Here is a 23,132-nt window from a genome sequence, read left to right on the forward strand (position 1 = left end):
TGGGGTCCTAAAGCCTTCACTACACGATTTCACCTCAAAAATTTTAGTGAATGCAATATTAGAAACAAAATGTAAGAGACATGTTAAAGAAGTAAAAGAGGGAATTAAAGTAAGTAACAAATTATCAGAGAATTTCGAAGAACCATCTTTTGGATTTGGATTTTGTTTAGGCAATTTGAAAACAAAACTAAAGAAACTTCTAGAAATAGGGGCTCCTAGGTGGCTCAGTTGGTTGAGCATCTGACTTCAGCTCAGGTTCAAGCCCCGCATCGTGCACTGTGCTGACAGCTCGGAGCGTGGAGCCTGCTTCGGATTCTGTGTCTCCCTCTCTCTGCTGCCCACCTGCCCATGCCCCGCTCGTGCTCTCTCTCTCTCTCTCTGTGTTTCTCAAAAATGAACAAACATTAAAAAAAATTTTTTAAAGACACTTTCAGAAATAAAAAAGTATAAACACAAAAATAAAATATTCAATGGATAGGTTAAATAGTTGATTGTATATAGGAAAAGGCAGAGCTGAAGAAATTTCAAAGAATTCAGTGCAAAAAGACAAAAGTATAAAATGTATGGAAGAGATATAAAGACCAATGAAGGACAGATTGCAATCTAACAACCAACCAATTGGAGCTTCAGAAAATAAGAATAGAGAAGAGGGGTAGGAAGATGGTGATGACAGCAATATTTGAAGACACAATGGCTAAGTATTTCCTAGAACTACTGAAGGACACAAATCTTCAATTCAGGAAACCCAAGAAAATAAATTAAGAAAGCCACACTTGGGCACATCATAATAAAACAATAAAATATCAAAGGCAAAAAAAAAAAAAATCATACAAGCAGAGAAGAAAAAAAGATTACATACACAGAAATGACAAAAGGATTGAAAGACACATTAACAGCAACAAAATAAACCTGAAACAGTACCACTCATGAATGAAGATAAATTAATGTTTCCAATTGGACAAAAAAAGTAGAACTGATTCTAACAAAAGTAAAAACTTCTAAAGTGTCTTCTGCTTCCACCCTAAATGAAATAACAAGGAATCAGATTTACTCTCCCACCTGAACCAACCAAAAAAATCCTGTCAAAATAGATAACAGGATGGTTTATAGGAACCTAAGTATCAAGCAAAGGACAATGATCCTCTAAGAAATGGGAAGCAGACAAGGTGAGCCCAGCAACTGTGGCAGTTTATTGCCTGCTGAGATTTTCCAGGCCATGATGCAGATAGGGGAAACCCAGGCAAGAGTCCAGAGATAGGAAGGCAGCTAGAGTCTTCAGGGCACAACACCAAAGAGGAGACAGCTGAAGGAAATGAGAATACCAAAGATGTTCAGAGGATCCCCTTTGAATATTCAGAGTACTAATTAGTGCATGCATGTTAGGTAACAAGCCAAGGCTAGGTAGGGGAAAAATACCCCCAAAATTAGAAAACAATATCTATTCCTACTAGACATACTAGAAGAACTCACAAATCATGGGACAGCGAATAGAATACTTGGTAGTAGAAAATAATTAGCCCTAAACTGGCTATTGCTCTGGACCCAGGTAACAAATCCTAAAAGATCCAAATGATCAAACTGTTTCCAAGTAATTTAATTGCATTCCAGAAAAAAGCCCATTAAGATTTACAGGGATAAAATATGGGAATAAAAACATGTAGCATCCTCCAAGACAAACCATGTTTGCCACCTAAACCAAAACCAGCAGGCCTACAATGAACCAGAAAACACATGACCTATATAAGGAGAAAAATCAATCAAAACTGGCCCAGAAATGAAAACAAATGTTAGAATTAGCAAAGAAGGCCATTAAAGTAGTTATTTGAACCATAACCAATACAGTCAAAAGATTAACTAGAGACATAAAGATATAAAATAGACAACAATCAAACTTTGAGAGATGAAAACTACAATGTCTGAGATGAAAATATACCGTATTTACTAATGGCAAAGTAGACATGGCAGAAGAAAAGATTAGTGAACTTGAAGACAGTGATAGAAACTACCCCAATTTAAAGATACAGAGAAAATACTTCTAGAGTATATAATTCAGGAAGGAAAAAAAATGATCACAGAAAGAAGTTCTAAGATGTAAGGATGAGAGAACAAATCAACTGTTAACCATGTTACAAAAAAACAGTAATTACAATAATGTCTAGTTTAGGGTAAAAAATGAGACAGAGCTAAATTATCATTTAACAATAATATGTAAGATTGATGAGGCAGAAGAGATCAAATTAAGAACAGACATAAAGAGCATGGAACTTCCAAATCAGTGGAAATGGCTGTAAGCGAATAAAATCTTCATCTTCCACAGATGGACTTCACTAGATAATGCCAAATCAAAATATCAAGAAATAGCAATATAAGCATGCAATTTGAAATGTGGAAACAATCACTAAAAGAAATATCTAAAGGAGGATAATTTCTGACTCATCGACTTGAGGTTTAGCTGAAGTAAGGTTGCTGTCTTTCGTTATAAACCTTAATAGAACCACCTGACTTTTATACTAAAAAGCCTGTGTGGTGCACCAGGGTGGCTCAGTTGGTTAAACGTCTGACTTCGGCTCAGGTTATGATCTCACGGTTCACGGGTTCGATTCCACCTGTCAACTCTGTGCTGACAGCTCAGAGCCTGGAGCCTGTGGAGCCTGCTTCAGGTTCCGTATCCCCACCTCTCTCTGCCCCTCCCCCACTCGTGCACACGTGCACACACACACACTCTCTCATTCTCTCTCAAAAATAAACAATTAAAAAATTAAACTAAAAGGCCTGTGAAATGAAAAAAATTCTTAAATCAACTTTTCAAAAGCTAAAGAATATAAGCCAGGTAATACTAAAGAGTCTGTTTATCTTAAATTTATAGATATTGTGTCTTTTACCATGAAAATGAGTTTCTCTACACTTCAGATACTAAGAAGAGTAGTCACTTCTTCTTCAATATTCTGCTATTAATACCAAAAAGGTTGTCCAATTATTTCTCATGGAATATAACTCAGAGTTTCTTTAAAAGTTTGGTATAGAAAACTGTATCTATTGGAACACCAACCATCACAATGCAGGTAATTTAGTACTCTTAGCATTAAAATTGATTTTGGTCAACCCTGTCACAATCAACTCTGTTTCTGCAGAAGTGAAAGAGTAAAACTAGTGCTTGAGAAAGAAAATGAAAGGGGAAGTTGGAACAGACCAAAACACTTTTATGAATTTGTTTTTGCCTACAGTAGTGATAAGCAACCTTTGGTCAATAAAGGTTAGTGACACAGTAGTTTCTTTAATTACTCAATTCAACTTATTGATAGGGACACTAAGGACATAGAAGGGTAAGAAAACTTCCTCAGGTGTAGATAGTGGGTTAGTGTAAGTGCCAGAAATACAGTTTGCCATTGATAGCACCAAACACAGCATCAAGTGGTTTACACTTGGAAGAAGAAAATTAGGCAATGGTGTGATACACACGTCTGTTGGCTCAAGTGCCTGGAAAAGTTATGATATAGTTGGGGCATGATACTGCCAACTGTGGGTATTGCCTGAAGGTACTCAAGGGCTGCTACTCACACTTCTGTTCCTTATAAATGGTACCTTTCAGGGAAGAATGATAGATAGAGTATAAAAAGGCATGAGGAAAAAAAACAAAGTCCAGTGTGGTATACGCAAGCATACCACAGAATAGTTCCTTAGAATTAGAAGTGTGAGTCTCTTCTAATCCTCAGTAGAAATGGGGCCTGCCAAAGAGCTGTAGAGTTAATGTCTATAATTCAACAATTGTTGAAACATTTGTCAAACATAACATAATTAAACAAATATTTTAATACTGTATTCTGAAACACTGGAGCAAACCACATTTTGCTGACAAGGACAGATAAAATTCACCAGCTTTCAAGGTTATTCTCAATTTAAAAATTTGCTCAAAAGTAGAATTCTACAATCAGATATAGTAGTGCACATTTCTAAAATGTCAGTTCAAAAATTAAGCCTTCAGTGTTGGAGACATGCTAAAAAATTGTCTGAAGATAATTCTAAAAGCCATATTTGCTAAATAAAAAGAAAATAAAAGGTAAACAACAACACATGAACAGAAAAAGTGGTCCAAAATTTTTCTTTGACTGGACAAGTCTCATTTTTGATGTTGTTCTTTTTTGGCTTAGAGAGTGTTTACCTGTTACTGTGTGAAACAATAACAGAAGCTATGCCTAAAGTTATTTTGGTCATGTATAACTAAGGAACATTGCTAGTGAGTGAAAAGCTTTACAAAAAATAAATAATGTTTCAAAGTATCCTAACTTTACCAGTTTTATAAACGTTTATTGAATCTTTACGATGTGTAAGGATACAAAGAAATGAAAGCATGGGCTCCACTCTTAAAGAGATTACAATCTGGTAAAAGAAAAAATATATATATATGTATGAAATTTAATCCAAAATAATCCATCAATTAAGGAAACAATATAATGTATGCAAATTGAAAGCATGAAAAAAGAAAGCAAGGCATTTGTTTACATTTTCTTTTTTTTTTTTTAATTTTTTTTTTTTAACGTTTATTTATTTTTGAGACAGAGAGAGACAGAGCATGAACGAGGGAGGGTCAGAGAGAGAGAGGGAGACACAGAATCTGAAACAGGCTCCAGGCTCTGAGCCGTCAGCACAGAGCCCAACGCGGGGCTTGAACTCACGAACCGCGAGATCATGACCTGAGCCGAAGTCGGATGCTTAACTGACTAAGCCACCCAGGTGCCCCTGTTTACATTTTCTAAAATAGAAATGGTAATATTAGGTATTCAGTCAAGCTTTCTACTTAACTGCCAACAGAAGATCTATTCTGGCTAAAGCAGAAAAGGAATTTATTTAAAGATTAGTAGGGAGTTTATGGAAGCCCTGTTAAGGGCCAGGAAGCCAAACATAGTAGGTATGAAAATAGGAATCCCAACCATACTTTGAGAGGTTCTCCAGGAAAAACTATGTTGCCACCACACCTTGATACCTCTGATACTAGGAACGTAGAAAACCAGAAGCTCATACCACCATCTTTGCCAAAAGATAAACCCCTGCCCAAGACTGCCACCTCATGTTGCTCTCACACAATTTTAAAGGTGACAGTATATGACTGGTCATAAGCCTCTGTCTTGGCTGTGAGTGGGAATGAGAACATAAATTTTCTACCACCTATTTTGGGAAGCCAGGACTTGTAATATAAAAATCAACAAAAATGTAGGGAAGCTATCCAAAATGCTAGGTGGTCACAAATAATGAATGTCTATTGCATTAAGTCATTGTTATTTTACAGTGCAGAGAAATTGAAAATAAATCACTTAGTAAGTGATAGTTTTTATTTCACAAAAATGTAGAAAATATTTTCAACTCCAGTGATTTCCAAATCAACAAAATACCACTGAGCTTATGTAAATATATGAAACAAAATTATAAGAAACATGCAAAATTATAAGAAACATAAGAAAAATGCACTGAGCTTATGTAAATATATGAAACAAAATTATAAGAAACATTATAAGAAAAATATATGAAAAAAATGAGAAACTAGCTACTATTCTGGAATCCATATAGTTTTGCAAGAAAGAATGGTGAACAGGCCCAATATTTTTAATAGAGCTAAAGTAGACTTTAACAACCCAAATTGCCACCTAATCATATGATTATATTGTAACAAATTAACAGAAATTTCCTTGAGGATAGGTAACTTTCAATTATAAACAATTTTGTTTTTAAAAAAAACTATCTAAAACATATTGTATACTTTGCTACATAATAAATGAGATATATAAAATGTAATAAACTTCCCCTAACAGTTCAAGGTCACCATTATAAACAGAATGCAGTGATCACAAGTGGCTTAAAGACTATTTCTGCAACTATAAATTAATCAGCCCTCTCACTCAACTTTCCCAAAATTTTGGGTTGTAGTGTTGTTGTCTCTTAAATCAACAGTGCCCCGTACACCAAGCAGCCCCAAGATTGCCTACTGTTCTGCAGCATTTATGTGAAGATGGACAAACTATTAAGCTTTACTGAACTTTTATTCCTTTCTGTTCAATACACACAATCTGTTGTCTCCTTTGCATTAGTTTCCAATGCTCTCCAAATAAATATAGTAATAGAAGAATGCCAGGATTTTGGATTTTTGCAATGTGATTTAAGAAACCATTATTTTAATAGCATGTACCATACAAAAATGGGAAACTAGCTACTATACAAAAATTGAAAGAAAGTGGAGACTCCCTTCCCTCAAGAGATCACAAAACAGACTTAACTATGAAATTTACAAGATTTTAAAAAATAATTTACTTTTATGTTTGTGTCTGCTCAGGTGATCAGCTAAAAATTATCAAATGCCCATCAGATAACTGAAATATTACAATATGAAAATATGCACTAGAATTGTTCAGCTTGCCATCAATTTGAATTTCTGATAGAAATGTTGTTTTAACCTACTTAACAGTATGGAAAATTTATCTTCTCACTTCTTATGCCAAAAGTTTTAACAGAAAAAGTAGAAGGGAAGGGAAGGAGAGTGAGGAGAGGGAGGGGAGGGAAAGGAAGAGAAGAAGATGACAGACAATGAAGATGACAAAGATGAAGAAGACCAAGATGAAGACCAAGACAAAGATGAAGAAGACTAAGATGTCACCAATGCCTATGCCTAGAACTGAAGTATAACCACAGTAATCATGTGATCTTTGCACACTTCCCTATCTTCCAATATGACCCTTCCTTATAAGGATTTCAAAGTTCCTGTCTAGAACTGACTTTACAGTGCCTATATTCTCAGCTGGTCTCTGACCAACTCTTAACAAATATTACATAGAATTGAAATTGACAGAATGTAAGGTATCATGATAGATGGCAAGTTAAGTATACACAAGGAGGAAGTATTTGTTTAGCACTCCCACCTATCATACCACATATTGCTGCCTAAATGTCACACTTTCCTTCTGAGGATTCCAAAGAAATCATGGGATAGGTTAAAAAGACACTTAAAAACCTGCCTGTCCCACTACCTATTTGGCACATTACAAATTTCAATATTTATGTTTAACTATAAAAAAAAAAGCATACTTATGTTAGAAAATTTAGAAATCACAGGTTAAAAGAATTCCACCATTCATGTGTTTTTAGGTGAACTCTACATTTGGATGCACATAAAGTTAACAATCTCCTGGCACTGAAAAGAAGGAAAAAAGGCCACTGTAGCTAGGATAACAAGTATGAGGGAAAGAAAGATAGGAGATAGAGCAGTATGCTGAAACTTAAAGGTGAAAGAGAGCCTTATAAATAATATTAAGCCATTCAAGTTTTTGTGTGTACTTGCTTTGTTTGGGGAGGTCATAGGTAATGGGATAGGTAAGTGGCATCAACAAATTTGCATCTCAGAAAGTTCATTCTAGTTTTAATGTAAAAACAGCCTGGAATTAGGCAAGCATGGACACTGTTAAACCAACTAAGAGAAATTTATCATAGGCTTAAGTGAGAAATGAAGAAACTAGATGGAAGTAGAAAAATAGAGGAAAGTGGACAGATTCAAGAAAGATTTAAGAAATAAAACTGTCGAAGGAATTAAGGTGATGCAGAAGTAGGGGAAAGCTGGGCTTTCCTTGTCCCTCAAACACAGCTGTATTGAGGTCAGATCACTTGGAACACCCAGGAAATTGATCTGCAGACTGGCAGAAGGATCTCCATGGTTGGAGGGAGGCAGCATGGCAGGTACAAAGTATGTGGAAGTGAACTGGGGGAGAGAAAAATGGCAGTGCTGTGGAGGGGAGAGAACCCTTTCTGTGGAGAGACAAAAAAGAGAAAAGGAGGAGTTGAGAGAGTGCAGCACTGGATTTGCACAGGAGGAAAACCCATCTGGACAAACACAATGGAGAGCAACAAGTACTGAATGTTGCAGGTTTTTTGTTTTTTGTTTTTTTTGGAAACAGCGTTTAGAGCTCAAACTCTGAGGTTCTGGAAGTGTGCAACTTTCTCTGGAGCAGAGCTGTGGCAGAGACTCCTAGGAAAAGGAGGGAACTGGCCCCAGAGCACATAGTGTGGCGTAGAGATCTCCCAGGCACACTAGGAGAGCGCATTCCCCTGCCTGGAGTACTTTTGGAAGAGGGTATATTGCCTTTCCAAGGACAAAAGACCCTGTAGGCTCAGCAAAAGGCCTTTCATAGGCAGGGGACAGAGTTGCACCCAGAGAACATGTAAATTTTTTGCTGCTTTTAGTGGTGCTCTGCCATGGATTCCATGCAATGCACAGAACTATTTTTCTGGGACAAAGGACATCAGACACAGTGTGGAAAGGCTCTGCTCCTGAGGAGGGGGGTGGGTCGCTAAGTGCTAGGTTCTTTAAGATGTCAAGTTTTGAATCCCAGCAGTGCACAAAAGAAAGAACACAGGAGAGCTGTGGTGCAGAGAGAGCTGAACTGCCCTCATATTCTGTGAGGACTGCCTGAATAGCTGGGGGTGTGAGATTCCTTGTCTGGGAACAAGAGATTTGGGTGGTACCATTTCCTCTCCCCGCCCCCCCCAATACCAACACAATGGACTTTGCTGGGCAGCAAAGAGGCCCCCGGTAGAGGTGGGGCCCACTTACACCAAACCCTGTCCCCCTATGCTTGGCAAATGCTTATTAACCAGGGCAAGACTGACTGTGAGCCAAGGCAGCCGGCCTTTCCTCCAGAAGACCAGCACAACCAGCACCCATCATGTACCAAGTGTACTGAAAATCCAGTGCTTCAAAATTATACCTGCAGTTCTGGTGGAACTAGGACTAGGCTTACTTTTTTTTTCTTCTTTTTCTTTCTTCTTCATTTTTTCTTTTGGAATCAGTCTCACAGTTTCTTGTTTGTTTGTGGTTTTTTTTTTTTTTTTTTCATTTCCTTTTCTATTTTTGGATCAGGCCTCTTTATTCTTTTCTTTTTTCTTCTATTTTTATTTTCTTCTTGTTTTCCCTTTCTGTTTCTTTGGAATCAGCCTTTTAGTTTTTTATTCTCTGGGGTTCCCTCCCCCCTTTTCCCAGGCTTATTTTAACAAACAAATCAAAGCACACCTAGTTAAAGGTCCAAACACTCCCCACTGCAAGCAAGGAGGAGCTCCAGAGAGGACTGACCAGTGGGAAAGAGCAGTCAAAACACAACAGCAGAGTGCACGCAGCATACACCAGAAACACTTCCTCAAGTGCCAGGCCCTAGACAGTATATGACCTCTTTTAAATATAGCATTACTTTTAGGTGTAGGAAATGCAACAAACTTTTAAAACATGCAAAAGACAGAAACTTAGCCAAAATGACAAGAGAGAGGAATTTTCCCCAAAAGAAAAGTCAAGAAGAAATCAAAGCCAGGGGCTTGCTCAAAAGAGATATAAGCAATATATCTGAACAAGAATTTAGAACAAGTCATAAGACTACTAGCTGGGCTTGAAAAAAAGCATAGAAGACACCAGAGAAACCCTGGCTGCAGAGATCAAAGACCTAAAAAGTAGTCAGGCTGAAATAAAAAAATACTGTAACTGAGATGCAAAACTGACTGGATAGAGTCATAACAAGGATTGAAGAAGCAGAGGAGAGAATAGGTGATATAGAAGATAAAATTATGGAAAATAATGAAGCTTAAGAGGGAAAGTAAACTATTAGATCACAAGGGAAGACTTAGAGAACTTAGTGATGCCATAAAATGGAACAATATCCATATAACAGGAGTCCAAGAAGAAGAAGAAGAAGAAGAACAGGAAAAAGGGGCAGAAGTTTTCTTTCAACAAATTATAGCTGAGAACTCCCCTAATCTGGGGAAGGAAAAAGGCATTCAAGTCCAAGAGGCAAGGAGAACTCCCCTCAAAATCAACAAGAACAGGTCAATACCATGACATAGTGTAGTGAAAACTGCAAAATACAAAGGTAAAGAAAGAAATCTGAAAGAGCTAGGGACAAAATGTCCTTAACCTACGAGGGTAGACACATGGGTTAGCAACAGATCTGTCCACTGAAATTTGGCAGGCCAGAAGGGAGTGGCAGGATATATTCAACGTACTGAATGGGTAAACCATGCACCCAAGAATTCTTTATTCAGCAAGACTTCATTGTGAATAGAAAGAGACAAAGGGTTTCCCCAACAAACAAAAACTAAAGGAGTCTGTGACTGCTAAACCAGCCCTACATGAAATTTTAAGGGGTACTCTGAGCAGAGAATGAATGAATGAATGAATGAATGAAATTTAAAAATAAATAAATAAAAAGACCAAAGCAGCAAAGACTACCAAGGACCAGAGAACATCACCAGAAACACCAACTCTACAGGTAACACAATGGCACTAACTTCTTATTTTTCAATAATCACTCTGAATGTAAACGGACTAAAATGCTTCAATCAAAAAGACACAGGGTATCAGAAAAAAATAATAAAACAAAACTCATGTATATGCTGCCTACAAGAGATATCTACACCTGAAGACATGTGCTGACTGAAAGTGAGGGGATGGAGAACCAACTATCATGCTAACGGATGTCAAAAGAAAGCAAGAGTTGCTATACTTATATCAGACAAACTAGATTTTAAAACAAAGACTGTAACAAGAGAAGAAGGGCATTATATCATCATCTTTTCACCAAGAAAATCTAGCAATTGTAAATATTTATGTCCTCAACTTGGACGAAACCAAATATATAAATCAGTTAATCACAAACATAAAGGAATTCATTGATAATAATACAATAATAGTAGGGAACTTTACTCCTCCACATACAGCAATGGACAGATCATCTAAGCAGAAAATCAACAAGGAAACAATGGCTTTTAATGACACACTGGACCAGCTGAACTTAACAGATATATTCAGAGCATTTCATCTTAAAGCAGCAGAATACACATTGTTCTGGAGTGTATATACAACATTCTGCAGAACAGATCACATACTGAGTCACAAATCAGACCTCAACAGGTACAAAAAGATCAAGATCATACCATACATGTTTTCCGATTACAACACTATGAAACTTGAAGTCAACCACAAGAAAAAAGTTGGAAAGTCCTCAAATATATGGAGGCTAAAGAACATCGTACTAAAAAATAAATAGGTTAACCAGGCAATTAAAGAAGAAATTAAAAAATACATGGAAGCCAATGAAAATGAAAACATGTCAGTCCAAACCTTTTGGAATGCAGCAAAGACAATCCTAAGAGCAAAGTATATTGCAATTAAAGCCTATCTCAAGAAGCAAGAAAGGTCGTAAATGTACAACCTAGCCTTACACCTAAAGGAACTAGAAAAGGAACAGCAAATAAAGCTTTAGCCAGCAGAAGAAGGGAAATAATAAGGATTAGAGAAGAAATAAACAATATAGAAACAAACAAAACAATACAACAGGTCAATGAAACTAAAGGCTAGTTCTTGGAAATAAAATTGATAACCCCTAGCCAGGCTTATCAAAAAGAAAAAAGAAAGGATCCAAATAGATAAAATCACAAACAAAAGAGGAGATTTTGCAAACACCACAGAAATACAATTACAAAAGAATACTATGAAAAATTATATGCCAAGAAACTGAGCAATCAGGAAGAAATGGACAAATTCCTAAAAACCCATAAACTACCAGGACGCCTAGATGGCTCAGTTGGTTAACCAAGAGTCTGTGCTGACAGTACAGAGCCTGCTTGAAATTCTCTCTCCTCTTTCTGCCCTTCCCCCGCTTACACTCTTGCACTCTCTCTCTCTCAAAATAAATAAATAAACTTGCAAGGAAAAGAAAAGAAACCCACAAACTACGAAAACTGAAACAGTAAGAAATAGAAAATTTGAACAGACCCATAACCAGGAAAGAAATTGAATCAGTAATCAAAAAATCTCCCAAGAAACAAGAGTCCTGGGCCGGATGGCTTCCCAGAGGAATTCTACCAGTCATTTAAAGAAGAGTTCATACATAGTCTTCTCAAACTGTCCCCAAAAAAGTAAATGGAAGGAAATCTTCCAAACTTAATCTATGAAGCCAGCATTACCTTGATTCCAAAACCAGCTAAAGATCCCTCTAAAAAGGACAATTACACACTAATATCCCTGATGAACCTAGATGCAAAAAATTCTCAACAAGATACCAGCAAAGAGAATTCAACATTACATTAAAAAAAATATTCACTATGATCAAATGGGATTTACTCCTGGGCTGCAGGGCTGGTTCAATATTTGCAAAACAATCACAGTGATACACCACATTAATAAAAGAAAGGATTAGGGGCACCTAGGTGGCTCAGTTGGTTGAGCATCCAACCTCAGCTCAGGTCATGATCTCACGGTCCGTGGGTTCGAGCCCCACGTCGGGCTCTGTGCTGACAGCTTGAAGCCTGGAGCCTGCTTCAGAATCTATGTCTTCCTCTCTCTCTCTGCCTCTCCCACACTCACACTCTCTCAAAAATGAATAAACATTAAAAAAAGAAAGAAAGAAAGGATTAGAACCATATAATTTTCTCAGTAGATGCAGAAAAAACATTGGACAAAATACAGCATCCATTCTTGATTTAAAAAAAACCTCAACAGGGGCGCCTGGGTGGCTCAGTCGGTTAAGCACCCGACTTCGGCTCAGGTCATGATCTCACAGTCCGTGAGTTTGAGCCCCGCGTCGGGCTCTGTGCTGACAGCTCAGAGCCTGGAGCCTGCTTCGGATTCTGTGTCTCCCTTTTTCTAACCCTCCCCCATTCATGCTCTCTCTCTGTCTCAAAAATAAATAAACATTTAAAACAATTAAAAATAAAATTAAAAAAACCTCAACAAAGTACAGATAGATGGAACATACCTCAACATCATAAAGGCCATATGTGTGAAAGACGCACAGCTAATCCCATCCTCAATGTGGAAAACCTGAGAGCCTTTCCCCTACAGTCAGGAACAAGATATGAATGCCCACTCTCACCATTACTACTTAATATAGCACTGAAAGTCTTAGACTCAGCAATCAAATAGCAAAAACAAATAAAAGGCATAGAAATTGCCAAGGAAGAAGTCAAACTTTCACTATTTGTAGATGCTATGACACTCTATGTAGAAAACCCAAAAGACTCCACCAAAAAATTGCTAGAACTAATACATGAATTCAGCAAAGTCGTGGGATATAAAATCAACATGCAGAAATCTTGCATTTCTATATACCAATAGCAAAGCAGCAGAAATCAAGGAACTGGTCCCATTTACAACTGCACCAAAAACAATAAGATACTTAAGAATAAACTTAACTACAGAGGTAAAAGATCTATACTCTTTAAACTATGGAACACTTATGAAAGATATTGAAGAAGACACAAAGAAATGGAAAAACATTCCATGTTCACTGACTGGAAGAAAAAACACTGTTAAAATATCTATACTACCCAAAGCAATCTATACATTTAATGCAATCCCTATCAAAATACCACCAGCATTCTTCACAGAGCTAGATCAAACAATCCTAAAATTTATATGGAACCAAAAAAGACCCAAATAGCCAAAGCAATCTTGAAAAATAAAAATAAAACTGGAGGCATCATGATTCTGAATTTCACACTATTTTACAAAGCTGTAGTCACCAAGACAGTATGATACTGGCACAAAAACAAACACATAGATCAGTAGAAGAGAATAGAAAACACAGAAATGGACCCTCAACTATATGGTCAATTCATCTTTGAAAAAGCAGGGAAAAAAAAACAATAGAAAAAAGTCTCTTCAATAAATGGTGCTGGGAAAACTGGATGGTGACATGCAGAAGAATAAAACTGGACCACTTTCTTATACCACACACAAAAATAAATTCAAAATGGATGAAAGCCTCAAATGTTAGACAGGAAACCATCAAAATCCTACAGAAGAACACAGGCAGCAACTTCTCTGACCTTGGCTGGAGCAACTTCTTACCAGACATGTAGCCGAGAGGCCAGGGAAAGAAAAGCAAACATGAACTATTGGGACATCAAGATAAAAAGCTTCTGCACTGTAAAGAAAACAACAAAACTAAAATGCAGCCTACAGAGTGGGAGAAGACATATCCAAATGACATATCCAATAAAGGGTTAGTATCCAAAATCTATAAAGAACTTATCAAACTCAACACCCACAAAACAAACAACCCAATTAAGAAATGGGCAGAAGACATGAATAGACACTTTTCCAAAGAAGACATCCAGATGGCCAACCGACACATGAAAAAATGTTCAACATCACTCATCATTAGGGAAATACAAATCAAAACAAAAATAAGATAACACTCAACTGTTAGAAGGCTTAAAATTAACAAGACAAGAAACAACATGTGTTGGCAAGGATGCAGAGAAAGGAGAACCCTTTTGCACTGCTGGTGGGAATGCAAACTGGCGCAGCCACTCTGGAGAACAGTATGGAGGTTCCTCAAAAACCTGAAAACAGAACCATCCTATGATCCAGCAATTACACTATTAGGCATTTACCCGAAGGCTACAAAAATACAAATTTGAAGGGGTACATGCACCCCAATGTTTATAAGCAGCATTATCAATAATAAATAACTACCAAGTATGGAAAGAGCCCAAATGTCTATCAACTGATGAATGGATAAAGAAGATGTGGGATATACAGACAATGGAATATTATTCAGACATCAAAAAAAAAAAAGAAAGAAAGAAATCTTGCCATTTGCAATGACATGGATGGAACTAGAGAATATTGTGCTAAGTGAAATAAGTCAGTCTGAGAAAGACAAATACCATATCATCTCACTCATATGTGGAATTTAAGAAATAAAACAAATGAACAAAGGGAAAAGAAAGAGACACATCAAGAAAGAGACTCTTAATTATGGAGAACAGGGGAGCCTGGGTGGCTCAGTTGGTTAAGTGTCCGACTTTGGCTCAGGTCAGGATCTCACGGTTTGTGAGTTCGAGCCCCGCATCAGGCTCTGTGCTGACAGCTCTTTGTCTCCCTCTCTCTCTGCCCCTCCCCCACTCATGCTCTGTCTCCCTCTCTCTCTCAAAAGTAAACATTAAAAAAATAAAAAAAATTTTTTTTAAATTATGGAGAACAAACTGATGGTTACTAGAAGGGAAGTGCAGTGTAGGATGGGTTAAATAGGTGATGAAGATTAAGGAATGCTGAGCACCTGGTGATGTATGGAAGTGTTGAATCACTATATTGTACACTTGAAACTAATATTACACTGTAGGTTAACTAACTGGAATTTAAATTAAAACTCAAGAAAAAATTACATATAGTTATATCAGACTTTAAGTACTGATAGGGGAGAAAAAAAAAATGAAGTCAACGTAGATCTTTCTCCTTCAAAATGAAAGGAAAACTAAAAACTGTTTTCACACCAAAAAATGAAAGTTCATTGGCAGACCTACATTATGAATAATGATAAAGAAAGTTGTTTAGGCAGTAGAAAAATGACACCAGATGGCATCATGGATCAATACAAAGGAAGGCAGATTGTTGGGAAGAGTATATGTGTGGATAAATTTAAAATGCATTTTCCCCCTCATTCTTAAAGTTCTTCAACAAGTAACTGTTTGAAGAACATACAATAATGGAGCACTGGGGTTTACAATACATTGTAGAAGTAAATGACAACAACAGCACAAAGTATGAGAAGAGGTAAATAGTAGTATACTGTAAAGTAGTATAACATTTGAAGTTAAATGGGATAAATAGCCTAGAGAAGCCACTAAAAAAAAAAAAAAAAAAAGAAAAAAAATCAAACAATGATGGCTCAAAAGCCAACAGTGGAGATACATGCAATGTTAAACAGTGTCAGAAATATTATCAGGGATAAAAAGAGACACTCATAGTAATAAGGACACCAACTCATCAAAAAACCCTAAGCATCAAAATCTTTCAGAACTTAGAGTACAGACAAAAGGCCCTATACTAAAATCAATTGTGTATCTCTACAAAACTCTATACAAAATATCTATACAAAATTGTGTTTCTATATAAAAAATAATACATTGAATTTAAAAAAGATTTACAATCTCATTAAAAACATGAAAATATGTATGGATAAAGTTAACCAAATATACGGAAAATGTAAACAACTTAAAATTACAAAATAGCACTGAAAGAAATTTACAATTATCTGGAAACTGACTGATAAATTCCATGCAATCTCAATCAAAATTTCCTCAGGCTGTTTTTTTGTAGGAGCTTACAATATGATATGAATCACATAGAAATAAATGCAAAGATCCTAGAATAACCTAACAATTTTGAAAACAAAAAACAAAGACTCATATTACCAAATTTCAAGGCTTACTATAAAAGCTATACCAATCAAGTCAATATATTATTAGCCTAAGAACAGACCTATAGATAAATGAAATAATATAAAGTCCACAAAGACTCACAAATATATGTTCATCTGATTTTCAATTAAAATGCAAATCTAATTTATAATCTAAGAACAGTTTTTTCAACAAATGATACTGGGACAATAGACTATCCATATGGGAAAAATAATAAACTTTTATCCTTACTTCAAACCACATATAAAAATTAAGTTAAAAAAAAAAATTAAGTTCAAATGAATCACAAACCTGACCATAAAATAAAAATTTAGAAATTTCTGGGAAAAAAGGGAGAAAATTCATAATCTTGGGTAAGCTAAGATTTCTTAAGTCCTAAAAAGCACAAAACAAAACAAAACAAAAAAGAACAAACCCAAAGTTAAAATTTTCTTTTTCTTAAAATTAAACACTGAAAATGAAAGGCCATAGACAGAAAATATTTGCAATACATATATATCTGACAAAGTACTTGTATCCATAATATATAAAAGGATTATTAAAATTCAATAATAAAAGGCATGGGAATGACAAGAGCAGTTTCTTCTGGGGACAAAGAGAAAATACAGGGAGGGAATCAATTTTATCTACATTAATTTCTTTAAAAACTGCTAAGTAGTGGGTACATAGGCCTTTATTATAATTTTATTTATTCTTCGCTTCATCTTTAAAATATTTACAACTTAAAAATCAAAAGTTAACACTACACCCAAAGAAAAACTTTAATTCATATTACTCCATGAAACTATCATAGTCACTAAGACATTTAATACATAATTTAATACATTTAATTAATGTATTAAAATATAAAATATAAAAAATATAAAATATAAAAAATAAGACATTTAATACATAAACATAATACATAAACACTAAGACATTTAATACATAAACACATGTAAAATCGGAGGAAGCAAAAAGATTCAGTTATATTTCTAGTTTTTTACTAGTCATTCCTACTTGAATGATTAAATGTTTCCCTTATCACTTCAATCAACTAACTAAAAAGAATTTACTGATCTTTCCCCATACAATGGACTTAGACTCTTCTGTTTTCTTTGTTCATTCCATCATTTTACAAGTCATAAATCAGCATACTGTTTAGGAGCACAACCTTCAGGGCCAAACTGCCTGGGTTCAAATACTGACTACCACTCAAAAACTGCCTAACCTTGAGCAAGTTAATTAATCTCTCTGTGCTTCAGGACAAATGTTAAATACATGTAAGATGCCTAGAGCTAAACCTGGCAAATAATCATATTCAATAAATGATTACCATTCTTTTTTCTCCTTCGTAACTGCTCAATCACCATGATTATAACTGTGTCCTGACTTATCTTTGTCTTTTTTTTATCTTTGTTCCCCCTTAGTATCAAGCAAGGTATTAAGTAAGTCTTGTTACTTGTTCCCATAACAATCTGACCTCTCTCTCCCTATTTCTGGTCATCAGTAGTGGAGATCTAGACTACTACAGCTTTCTTCCTACAAGCCTTCCTCTTCATTTTCTCTCCATTCCAATCTATTATACTCTATTGTGGGATTAATCTTTATCCCTTTCCATAAAATCCTCTTTCTTATAGCAAGAGTAGTTCTATGAGGTTTTGTAGAAGGAAAAAAAAGCATTTCACAGTGGGTTCTGAATTAATCACTAGAATAAAAAGTATGGTAGAAGAAAGTCTCAAAGTTGAGTTTTAATCATACAGTTATCAAAGCAAGCTAAATTTATTACTATGAAAGTAGCAACAACACATTATAAATTGCTTTTGAGTAAGCATTAGCAGTTCCCTATTATATCAGCAATCATTCCTACCATAGTTTGAGTCTGAGATTTGATTTAGTATAAAAATCACCAGTCTTTTCTGAGTAATCACTCACCTCTCTGGGCCCTTGTCTCTTTGTTATAAATAAAATGTTATATAAATGCCATTAGTCCATGCTCCCAGATCCTAGAAGGTAACACTAATTAAGCATAACATTCTTTCTTGATGAGCCCAGAGTAAGCTGAGTATCCAGAAAATTAATACCAATGGAGAAACTAGCAGAGGTGAACCTATGTGTCATTTTGAACTACATAATCTTTGTAATTTCTTTTAATTTTAAATGTATGTGAAACTATTCTAAGGCTATACAAATCTATATAAAACTCTCTTAATTTAAAATTTGATAATACTTCTATTTCCATTTATAATTCTAGAAATCTAGAAGGCATTCTGAAATCTTTTGTCAAAATTATTTTTTATAGTTTCAAAGTAAGTTGGATTAAAATTTAAAATTATATTTTTAAACAAATTTCACTGTGATTATTTCATTATGAATTCATACACTTGGTGACCATGTATTTTGCATCACTACTAAAATGGGCCCAAATTGACATGGGCACACAAAAGTTATATAAGCTACTCTTTGAAAAGTAGTTCCTAGAAATTTAAACATGAAACTTTTTTTTTTTAACATTTACCTTTTTTCTTCTTTTGCTCTCAGCTGTTCTTCCTGTCTCAAAACTTGAACCATTATTGACTCAAAAACTCCACTTGTCAAGCCTGCCAAATTTCGTGGTGTTGACCGCCGCCTTGTTGAGGTACATGCAGTTCCCTTCTCATCCTCCAGTCCATAATAGCCTCTAGATGTGACTGCTATCGTTGTCTTTTCTCTCAGGTGCCTTGGAGAAGAATAAGTCAATTCATAAGGTTAAACCTTCTGGGTAAGCAACAAACCCACTTAGCCAGCATCTTAAGAATAATCCCTTTTGTTAATTATATAAAAAGTATATCGTTAAACCTTACTTAACTAACTAAGCTCCAGATTTTTTTTTTTTTTGATGTTTATTTTTGAGAGAAAGAGAGAGAGAGAGAGCAAGCACATGGGGGAGGACAGATAGAGGGAGACAGAGGATCTGAAGTGGGTTCTCTGACAGCAGAAAGCCCAATATGGGGCTGGAACTCAAGAGCCACAAGATCATGACCTCAGCCAAAGTCAGATGCTTAACTGACTGAGCCACCCAGGTGTCCCTATGCTCCAGATTTTTACTCACCCTACGTTAATTTCTAGTTTTCCTTACCCATATCATAAAATCAGTCTGAGTGATAGTCCCTTCCCTACATTTAAGAAATATATAAATCTTGGGTCACCTGGGTGGCTCAGTTGGTTAGGCGTCCGACTTCAGCTCAGGTCATGATCTCGTGGTCAGCAGACTCGAGCCCCACGTTGGGCTCTGTGCTGCCAGCTCAGAGCCTGGAGCCTGCTTCAGATTCTGTGTCTCCCTCTCTCTCTGCCCCTCCCCCACTTATGCTCTGTCTCTCTCCCTCTCTCAAAAATAAATAAACAGTAAAAAAATTTAAAAAAAGAAATATATAAATCTTTAGCACTAAAATTAAGCATTAAAACACTATCTCTTTAATGGAAAAAAAGTTTATTGTTTGCAAAATTAAATGCAGCTCATCTTTACATTTCTTCATGTATTTCATACTACTTATCATTGGTATAGGAGAATAAACAATACTACAAAAACATTTTGGGGGAATAAATTCATGGTACATAAACACTTTGAAGAAATTCTAAACAAATGAAGTATTACAATATATAAGTGCAAATTCAGAAAACTGACTAACCTATAATAAGAATCTTGGAATTGAGATTACCTCTTCAATGTCACCACAAATGTCTCTCTACTCTATAATGTTCTATTAATATTAGACTAGGACTTGAAAATACTGCTGAAAAAGTTTCTCAGGAGTTTAATTATCCATATATCCCCTTAATGAATTTGAAATAACTGATTAAAATAATGTATAATGGAAGGGATGCCTGGGTAGCTTAGTCGTTTAAGCATTGAACTCATGATTTTGGCTCAGGCCATGATCTCACAATTGTGATATCAAGCCCCACAACAGGCTCTGCGCTGAGTGTGCAGTATGCCTGGAGTCTCTCTGTCTCTCTGTCTCTGTCTCTCTCTCTCTCTCTCTCTCTCTCTCTCTCTCTCCTCTTTTCCTGCTGGTGAGCACACGCATACTCATTCTCTCTCTCTCAAAATAAGTAAATAAACTTAAAAAAAGTTTACACTGGGGAAAAAAAACATTAATCTTATCAAGTTTTAAAGTTTAAATTAAAACCTGACTTCTGAACTTTTATCTGTAAAAGGGAGAATTACAAAAAGCATCAGGGAAAATACCTACTCTTCTACCTTGCAAAATATTCCAGAGCCTCTGAAGGTTTTGTACATGGTGTTGTTTCTACAATGGCAAAATCAAGTCAATACCCCAGGTAAGCATTCAATATGCTCAATAAGAATCTATGTAAATTAAAAGTTGACCCTGTAATCAAATTTTCCTGCTTTCCTACAAGCTTTTCTTAAAATAGGGTAAGGTTCAACAAAACAAACCTTAATGGCATGAAATACAATCAAATGCCTGTCCATCTTGGACTTTGTTCACAGTGGTTTATTACTTTAAATTAGAAGAACTTTTATAACAATCTTAGTCTCAGGGCATCTAGATCCCATGAATGGTACAACTACAAGGTTCTATTGAACTATGGCACTGTTATGTATTTTTTTTTGTTATAGGGGATAATAATGTAACTGATTTAGCTTTAAGTAGGTCATGAACTTTTAAATTAGTTTTCAACTAATCCTGAAGAATTTGGGCTAATGTAGCCACACTGTTTCAGGCTGTGATTATTTTATGCACAATAGCATAGATCTGTATGATGGCTAATTGGGCTGGGAATAAGGAATGTGGACCAAAAGTTAATAAACTGGTGATAAAAGTAATTTTAATTACTTCCTCATCAATACTAATGGAAGAGAACATTAATGCACTGAAACATGAGTTCTCAGAGGTCACAGTATATGCAGAGCACTGGGAGTAAGGAGAGTTGAGGGAAATAGTAAGACACACAGCTAAATTGTTACATAAACAAGTCAGCAACCAAATTTTACCCTTTAACTTCAAGTAGAGAAGTCCTACAAGCAGAAGATGAAGTTATATAAACTACTTTTTAAACAGTATTTTTTCAGAAATTAATATCCTTTAGAGAAATATTCAAAGAGAAATTAATATCCTTTACTACTCATCAGAAATAAAAATGGATATGCTTTGATATTTATTATTCATAATTAAAATACAAAAAGGAAAACTATAATGTAGCTTTCATATCAACATGTAAAGATTAAAAAGACATATTCCTCAGTGTTGGGGAGAATCTAAGAAAAGAATAATTCTATACAATATTGGATGTGTAAAATGGGCACACCATTTTTATAAGTCAATTTGGTAAGAATCATTAAAATTTAACATGCACATATCCTTTGACCCTTCATGCTCCTAGAAATTTACCCTACAGGCGTATCTCCACAACTGTGAGCAATAATACACACACACACACACACACACACACACACACACACACACACACACACGTTTGCAGAGTACTTTTAAAAAGAATAACCCCCAAGGCCCCTGGGTGGTTCAGTAAGTTAAGCAACTAACTCTTGGTTTCAGCTCAGATCATGATCTCACGGTTTGTGAGTTCAAGCCCTGTGTCAGTCTCTGCAGCTGGCAGCATAGAGCCTGCTTGGGATTATCTCTCTCCCTCTCTCTTTGCCCCTCTCCTGCTCATGCTGTCTCTGTCTCTCTCAAAATAAATAGGTAAACTTAAATAAAAAAGTAAAAAGAATAACCTGTAAACATAAATGTCCTTTTATACAACATGGATTAAATAATGTGTACCATAACATGGAATAACATCCATCCATCAAAAGGAGTAAGGAAGTCTGTATGTACTCACTATAAAAGATGTCTACATTACATTGCTGAATGTGAAAAAAATTCTGAATATATCTTTTAAGCCAAAAGCAATCATATATAAATAAGTATATGTAAACATATATATGGCACCAAGTAGCATGTGTGTTTGTATACAAGTTCAAAGTCTCATCTGACTACTGCAATCTCTTTGTGACAGGCACCCTGGCTTCTACTCTGATCTCTTTACAGTCTATTCTTCATGCAGCAACCCAGGTCATCCTTTTGAAAGGTAATCAGATCATGTCATCCCCCTGCTCTGTCTCCTCCAAAGCCTTTCAGTTACACTTAAAATAAAAACCAAAATTCTGATGGCCTATAAGACCAGTGTGATATGACCCTCATCAACCACTCCAGACCTCATTTTATACCATTTTGCTCATTGCTCTTTGTGTTCTGGCCACAAATGTCTCTGTTATTCTTAGTCACACCAATATCAGCTTTGCCTTTGATCAAGCTCATCCTCACTTCAGGCACTCTTCCCCCAGGTATCTGTATGGCTAGGCATTATCACTTTATCCTAACATCTGTTCAACAGCAGTTGAGAGGACTTCCTGAGAGGACTTCCCTGACCATCATAACTGGTAAAGGATCCCTTGTTACTCTGTTCCCTTACCCATTTCTTTTCCTTCCTGTTTACCACGACATTATATTGTATAATTACCTATTTATTTGGTAATTTTTCAACTCACCAGAATAAAAGCTCCAGGAGAATAAGGATTTTGTTTTTTTAATGGATGTAACTTCAGAGCCACACACACACACACACACACACACACAAGACATATGGAAGGATACAAGCCAAGCTATTTTTCATTTTAAATTTACAGACATAATTCAAGTTGAAAAGTTGCAGCCATCTATTTTCTCCAGAGTGAAATACCTATCAAACAATTGTTACTAACTACTTGGGTTTCATTTATCAGAGAATAAAATACAATAAGACAAAAATAAATCTCACCTCCAAATAAGAATTGTCAGACAACCAATCAACAATCAAATCATACACTAACTCTCCCTTTCCAAAATTCAAGCTTTTGTACTATTAGGAAAATTAGTTTATGA

The 23,132-nt window shown here is 35.7% G+C and overlaps 1 protein-coding gene across 2 annotated transcripts in view; it reads right to left on the reverse strand.

Annotated features, from left to right (window-relative positions):
* KIAA2026 (KIAA2026 ortholog) overlaps nt 1-23,132 on the reverse strand; it is a 126,311-nt gene that overhangs the window by 87,034 nt on the left and 16,145 nt on the right. For both annotated transcript variants that reach the window (XM_053907883.1, XM_019439649.2), the window contains exon 2: nt 18,725-18,925. In XM_053907883.1, the coding sequence (XP_053763858.1) occupies nt 18,725-18,925 (201 nt within the window). The remainder of the gene's footprint in view (nt 1-18,724; nt 18,926-23,132) is intronic.

This window comes from Panthera pardus, unplaced genomic scaffold (assembly GCF_024362965.1).
Source record: "Panthera pardus isolate Hobbes unplaced genomic scaffold, ASM2436296v1 HiC_scaffold_20, whole genome shotgun sequence".
Lineage (NCBI taxonomy): Eukaryota > Metazoa > Chordata > Mammalia > Carnivora > Felidae > Panthera > Panthera pardus.